General features: G+C 33.7%; 1 protein-coding gene across 1 annotated transcript; it reads left to right on the forward strand.

Moving 5' to 3' along the window:
* The first annotated feature begins 516 nt into the window (after positions 1 to 516).
* On the forward strand, positions 517 to 3,581 carry nkx2.2b (NK2 homeobox 2b). The gene is made up of 2 exons (XM_056445442.1): positions 517 to 967; positions 3,000 to 3,581. The coding sequence occupies exons 1-2, from the start codon at positions 772 to 774 to the stop codon at positions 3,515 to 3,517; spliced, it is 714 nt and encodes a 237-aa protein (XP_056301417.1). The 5' UTR covers positions 517 to 771; the 3' UTR covers positions 3,518 to 3,581.
* Positions 3,582 to 7,652: the final 4,071 nt, after the last annotated feature.

The following is a 7,652-nucleotide window of genomic DNA, read 5'->3' on the forward strand; positions in this document are numbered from 1 at the left end:
GCTTGTGATCATTAAATTAAGTATAACGTGCTTCAGACATCAATTTATTTTAAACATCTGGGTGAATCATCAACGAAAGGCTTTCAAGCACCAGACTAAAAGTATCGATGAACTACAGCATATATGTAGCTTGAATTCTGAAGGAGGTCAGTATAACAGGATTCGGCTCTTGTCGTCAAATATGGGTTGATGAATTTGGTACTTGACTTAAGCTCTAAACAAAATATTGACCCAAAAGGTTTCCATAATTTGTCCACTTGCCACTTTAACCAAGCCAATTTCAACACGGACAGCTCGTCATCCACAACGCCACCTTTAATGTGCAGACCAATCACGGGTTAAAATAAAGCGCGTTTTTAAAGGTAATTATAACGGAGGGTTTCCATTTGCGCCACTGATATGTAAATGCGTCTGGGGGGCATCTCTCCCCCTCTTCTGCGTGTTTTAGTCGTGTCACCTCATCCCACTCATGCATTTCTGATCTTCCGCTGATTGAAGCTCAACTCACTATATTTCACACCCGCAGAAGCGCTCGAGCACTTGACTTCACGGATCCACACTTAATCGCCAAGGCCGCTTTTTTTCCTGGAGCTCCAACACTTATCCACGACTTTAAATGGACCAGACTAATGGATTGGTTCGGTCAAGCACTGTAGCATCTGAAAAGCATCTGTGATCAGTGTGCGCGCTGTCCAATAGGAAGGATATTTATTATTTATAACTTCACCGAGAGACCTTCATTGTCGCAGTACTACTATATTGGTTTGGAAAATGTCCCTAAAGAATGTAAAGTCCGGTTTCACTGTCCGTGATATTTTAGACCTCCCGGACACCAACGATGAAGCATCTGTGAGTGAAGACACTGAAGATGAGCAGGATGAAGGACTCAATGCAAATCAGAAAAAGCAGCACGAATCCTCAAGAGATGCGCTCTGGCTCGGATCTCCGTGCGGCCACAAATATCCAAGTAAGATTACGCGTTTTGATTATTTGAGCCAACTTCAATCAGCTAAACACGTTTATATTCGAATGAAACAAATTAAATAAAACTATAAAAGTGCAAAATAAAAATCCTCGTGTTATTTCTGATATTTGTTTGCTAGTCGCTTAAGTAATGATTTTAGATTTTGTTCGGAATTGTACGCACACACATTGTAAATGGGTTCCACCAACACTCCAATATATATTACATTTTCTTAATTGACATTGATTGTTTAAATAGTTAAAAATCAAACAAAAACTGCACAGTGGTATCTTAAATAATCTTTCGGTGCTCTTTGGGTAAGGGATTAATCAGAATAAACAGAAAAAATCAGTCCAAGGCACTCGAAAAATGTGGAAAAAATATTGAAAGCCTTTATTCAAATGGCGAATCCTTAAAAAACATACGTGTTTCGGCAAAGAACTGCCTTGCAGGGAAACCAAAACGCGTAGGTTTAATGATGCTATCAGGGTGTTAATAAAGGCTTTTAAATAATTTTTCCTCGTTTTTCTAGTGCCTTGGACTGATTTTTGCTGTTTAAACTTTAAAAGGTTCGTTAGTGTAGCCTATTATTCACAATAATAAAACATTTAGGCGACTGTAACTGCACTCATAAATTAGATTTAATTTGTTTATATTTGTTGTGATATTTTTTTAGATTTACCTATTTATAAGAAGCACAAACAGTCTAAAAAAGTAGGCTAATTTTCTTGTTTTGATAAAAATATATTTATAAAAAAAAACTCATGAAAGCATGAAAATATTCGTTGTTTGCTTGAACTACTTTTTTATAATCTACTCATTTAAAATGAGCTGAAACAACACATTTCTTGAGTTTATTGGGAGACACATCTTAATTGTTTTATGTTTAATCCACTTAAATTTATTAAAACCAACGAGTCTACTCAGTTCTTTCATGCTCATTCATTTATTTTCGGCTTTCTTTTGGTCCCTTTAGTCATCATGGGTCGCCACAGCGGAATGAACCGCCAACTTATCCAGCATGTTTTAAGCAGTGGATGCCCTTCCGGCCGCAATCCAACACTGGAAAACACCCATACACATTCACACACATACAATACAACCAATTTAGCTTATCTAATTCACCTATAGCGCATGTCTTTGGACTGTGAAGGAAACCGGAGCACCCGGAGGAAACCCACGCGATCACGGGGAAAACATGCAAACTCTACACAGAAATGCCAACTGACCCAGCCGGGGCTCGAACTAGTGACGCCTAGTTCTTTCATGTTGACCCAACACAAATCGATTATGTGGAACCCAGCATTTTTATAGTGAAGAAACTTTGACATCCACAGAAGCAAAAAAGTAGGCTACTTTATAGTTTATTAAAATGTACCTACAGAAAGGAATGACTCTTTTAATAACTGTATTTTAAAAAACGCGTGGTTAATGTAACCTAAAGTTGGGTAAAATATGGCCAAACCCAGCAGTTGGGTTAAAAAATATAATTTTAATGCATTTAAAAAACAATGTTGGTTTACAAGAACCGAGCATTTTTTACTGTATGGTTCTTTGGGACTTTTAGGTACTTCTACAAACACGATGCAGCCAAAATTCTATTTTAAATGTTTATTACACAAACAAACAAACAAACAAACAAACAAACAAACAAACAAACACACACACACACACACACACACACACACACACACACACACACACACACACACACACACACACACACACAAAATGTAGCATTTTCAAACCAAAACGTCATATATTATTATCATATTTGGAAAAATAATTCACTTTTCAATGAAAATTTATTTAGGGAACCCAAAACGGTTAGTGCAGTCAATCCCCCTTCAATGATTTTTGAGACGAAATAGATTTTTTTGTGCAATAGATGTTTTTTGTGGATCTATAAATGCCAATACCAATGCTTAAAACGTGAACTATTTATCTACATCGCTTTTAAAACTTAATTTTGAAAAAGTGCATGATGCATTGTTGAATCAAGCTAATTTAGCCAACATTAAATTGTTTTCCGCAGTGCCGTCAGCATCTCCAGAGGAGTTGAATCCTGAACTGTCCGCGGATGAGTCCGTTGACCGGGAGAGCTCGGAGGACTCCGGGAAAAAGCGCAAACGGAGAATCCTGTTTTCAAAGACTCAAACCTTTGAATTAGAGCGACGCTTCAGGCAACAGAGATATTTATCCGCGCCTGAACGAGAACATCTAGCCAAGCTTTTACACTTGACTCCAACGCAGGTGAAGATATGGTTCCAGAACCATCGGTACAAAGTGAAAAGGGCGCGGGCTGAGAAAGGATTGGACCCGTATCTGCTCTCCCCTCGCAGGGTGTCGATCCCCGTTCTGGTGAGGGACGGAAGACCGTGTCATCTTCTCGGTCCTCAGGACATCTCTGCCTCCATTCTTCCGGCAACTGCGCCGTTTTCTACCTTTAATATGAAGCCGTTTCCACAGATTCACCACAGTCATAATAACATCGTGACACATCTGACATCATCTGTCAATCATCTGGGCCACATGCAGTCGTGGTCCTGGTGAAGATCGCGGAGACGTCTATTTGATGTTTGTGGTTACACCCGGAAGATGTATTTAGAGCATCTGCGAAATGTTTATTAGACGTCAATTTTGGACGGTAAATAGACGTTTAAAACAAGTATTTAAGATGTTTACAATTTACAACAACAAGCATATCTTTTCATGACGTTACATTGACGTCACAGTAACAAGTTGACCTTTTAATGACGTTTATCAGACCTCTAAACACAGCAGATGTTCTCCAGACCAAACGATCTTTAAAATACGTCTTGCAGACGTACGTGTGCTATTTGGGCACTAAGCGCTTTTGTTTTCGTCTCTTATTACGGCAAGATGGATTCTTTTTTATGTTTTCAGTGGTGTAATGTTTTATTCCCCATTGGTTAGTTGCAATTAAACGAAGAACAAAATACACATCATGTAGATATATTTATGCTGGAGAATATTTTTTGTATTCAGTTCTCAATTATCCTTTTAGTTGCAATTAGAAAAGACTGGGGGAAATTGGTTATAGTATGTTATTTTTTATTTTTTATTTGTATAGATAGCTACTGAATTATTCAGACTAACCTGCAATAAAAAATGCTGAATTTTTTTTATTGAAAGCTCTTTTCTTTGAATGTTTGTCTATAGATAGGTTATATTTGTGTGCGAAAATAAAACACTATTAAAAAGTTTATTTTTATTTCTAATGAACTTTTTTTTCTGTAGCTGTTTTCAGAGTTTAGTCCCATTTAAGCTGCTTTACAAACACAAAGACACACGCAGCAATCTCAATTCAAAAGAAATAATGGGAATAGGCTACATCTTAGCGATTAAAATGAGTAAAGATGAGTTGACTTTACTTTAAAAAGTGAGTAAACCCGTTTAATAAGTAAATTATCTTTGTGTATATGAAAATTAAGTCAACTTAATGCCAAGTTATAACGGTATATAAATATATAAATTGCTTTTTGCAGTGTAAACTAATACTTTAAAGTTTTTTTAATTGACAAATATTACAGGAAAAAAAAGTTAAGAGTTTTGATTATATATAAATGAAATATGGGGTACAATTGATGGAGTTTTTGTTGAGTAGTGAAATCGGGTTGATTTTTGTTGTGCCATGAAGTCGAACAATAATAACGAAATAAATTGGGGATCACATAAAACCTAACGAGTCCGACCTACATATTGGCAAATGCCAGGAGATAATAAATACTCCAAATAAATATACATTACGAAGCACACACGCTGCATTCTCTTCAAAGACCACTCGGTGGCAGCATTGTATTACTATAATATCTGAAATGAGAAACACCAATTGAACTGCTAATGTTGCCTGCAGGAGGTTTCAAACTGGGGAACGGAGAGCCCTTCGGGGGCCGCGAGGGTGTGCTACGAGACCATGACTAGAAAATTTTACCAAAAAAATTACCAAAATTACCAAAAAAAAAAAAACTTTATTAAAAAGAAAGGAAATGTGTTAATAAATTATGTATTTTATTGACTTAAGTTAGCAGAAAGATTGTGAAAAATAAACATGTTATTAAGATAAATAAAAGTACATGAGTAGAGTAAGACTAATATTTAGAGTTAATGAAAATGTATTAAATTATTTTAATATTATATTTTTAATAAAATGTAAACAATAATATTTATTAATAATATATTATAAATTAAATTAGGCTATTAAATGCGATTAAAACAAATTGCAAAATTTTATTTGTTTGTTCATTTATTTATTCATTCATTCATTCAGTTGTAATTATTTTTAAATGAATGGCTAAATAAATAAAAACGACAAACCCTTCGGCTTTAAGAAATTGCTTAAATAATAATAACAATTATATCTTATGGCTCACATTCCAATTCAGTTTCGCATGAACACTTTCTACACAAACCAACACTTACTCCTTTTGGTTCAATATAACAGAATACACATAACAAGTTAAAGAGAATAAAAGAGCAAGCAAAAACTTGTTCCTCAACTGTTGTAATTTACAATTCGCTCACGTAATGCTTTTGTATGAGGTTTGAACCTTAAAACCAGAACCACATCAATCACATATCAAAATGAATCGCTAATCAAGTATAACCTACTGTGTACTCAAGACAAAGCTCGCCATCTGGACTAAATTTACAGGTCTTTCGTTTGAAAAAAATCTACATTTCTTAACATTTGTTGATATGAAAGAATGACCACTTAAAATGTTATTCTAACAAGGCCTTTGAGAAACTTGTTAGATTTGAAAAACAAGATTTTAAGTAGACCTAACATCTCAGAAAACTGACCTTGTATCTGATGATGTCTTCATGAAAACGCCAGGTGCACATGGATGTCCTTCAATCAGATGTTTTCAGCTTTCAGCACATACATACTGAATGTCCTCAGAGTCTAGATTTATAATGATCAATTACAGACAGGCTAGTTTAGGTTTGTTTTTATTTGGAAAAAAAATCAAGCATAGAATTGTGGGAAGGATGACGTCATGGTGATGCCCCAATGACGCCCCTAAAACTTGAGGCAAATAAAAGGCCTAACATAAAAAAATACCATAATGATTTATAGTAAATACTAAAGTGTTTTTGAAACATACTATAGTGAAGTCTAATCTACTGTTAAATTGAATGCTACATACGGGGTACTTACATTTTGACTGCACATGCATTGTTTAATTTTGATATTAATTTTGAATTTTGATTTGATATATATATATATATATATATTAGCCATCACAGTTTATAGTAAAAAATAAACTATTGTAGACTAATTGTAGAAAAACTACGGGATGTGATTATATTAGCCTAGTTGTATTTCCCAGTGGGGTTCGAAAGACCAGGTCCAGAAATGGTCCCTTATATGAGCTCATTTATCCCATGTTTGACTTCTATGCTATCATTAATTGTGAAACTAACCAATCAAAGAAGGCTTTAAGACCAAGGGGAATCTTCTATTGTATTATTATTATTATTATTATTATTATTATTATTATTATTATTATTATTATTATTATTATCTTTACTATTATTATTATTATTATTATTATCTTTATTATTATTATCTTTATTATTATCTTTATTATTATCTTTATTATTATTATCTTTATTATTATCTTTATTATTATTATTATGTTTGAATATTATGTGTGAATTAATCAAATGGTCAAATTCTGAATGAGGAAAATGGAATGAGCTGGCCAATTTGTTGCCTAAAGGCTTCATTTTTTAATTTAAAACAAGGTTTAACAGATCCCTAAACAAATTAAATAATAGATTATAGTAAAACTGTATTTTAAAAATAAGTATCTTTTTATATTTCTTTATTCCATTTTTTATTTAAAATGCTAATCTCAACATTATTTTTAAAACTGTAATTTGGCAAAATGTTAGAAATTATTTTTGGTACATCAAAAAGTTTGGTTATGATGACCATCCATCAAGCTAATCCTGCAAAATTTGTGCTTGATGTCACTAAAATGTAGTATTTAAACCTCATAATTAAATATAAATTGGGGCAAATTATTATAAAAAGAGTTATTTACAATCAGAAAAAAAGAACCACTCCTTTCAATAAGCTGGCTACAGCCTGAACTATATAAGTACCACCTCATATGGAAATATGATACATGTCAATAGATTAACATATAAGCTATATAAAATTGTAGCTAAAATATTTAAACATGTGTGTAATTATAATGGTTGAAAAAATATGTATCTAAATGTCAGTTTTGTTACATGTTATATGTTACATACAGTACATGTACATGTGTTTTTATATGCGAAATCCAAACATGAACTTGTATGCCATTTTATGAATGCCATCTGAAATTTTCTCCTAAAATTACCTTTTTTTTTCTCAGGCATGCGGTGTGTAGATTCAATAATTTAAATTTTATGCCAAAAAAAATATCTTTTCATTGCCTTTAAAGTGAAATTAAACAAACTGCCCATATCAGATTTTATGTGAATGATAGACTTATTCAAGTAGCCTACCTTACAATACAGGTTTTTTATTAATTACTTTTTAGGGGTTTTCACCTTTATTGACAGGACAGTGGAGATTAACAGACAGGAGCAGAGAGAGGGGAAGGATCGGCAAAGGACCTCAAGCCAGGAATCGAACTCAGGTCGCCGCAAGCACCTGGGTGCTATATGT

This window comes from Danio aesculapii, chromosome 20, assembly GCF_903798145.1.
Source record: "Danio aesculapii chromosome 20, fDanAes4.1, whole genome shotgun sequence".
Taxonomy (NCBI): Eukaryota; Metazoa; Chordata; class Actinopteri; order Cypriniformes; family Danionidae; genus Danio; species Danio aesculapii.

Excerpts from the sequence above, each read along its gene's own strand:
- nkx2.2b (XM_056445442.1), top strand. The coding sequence starts at position 772 with ATGTCCCTAAAGAATGTAAAGTCCGGTTTCACTGTCCGTGATATTTTA. Across the intron at positions 968-2,999 it reads GTGCGGCCACAAATATCCAA|TGCCGTCAGCATCTCCAGAG; the intron begins GTAAGATTACGC and ends TGTTTTCCGCAG.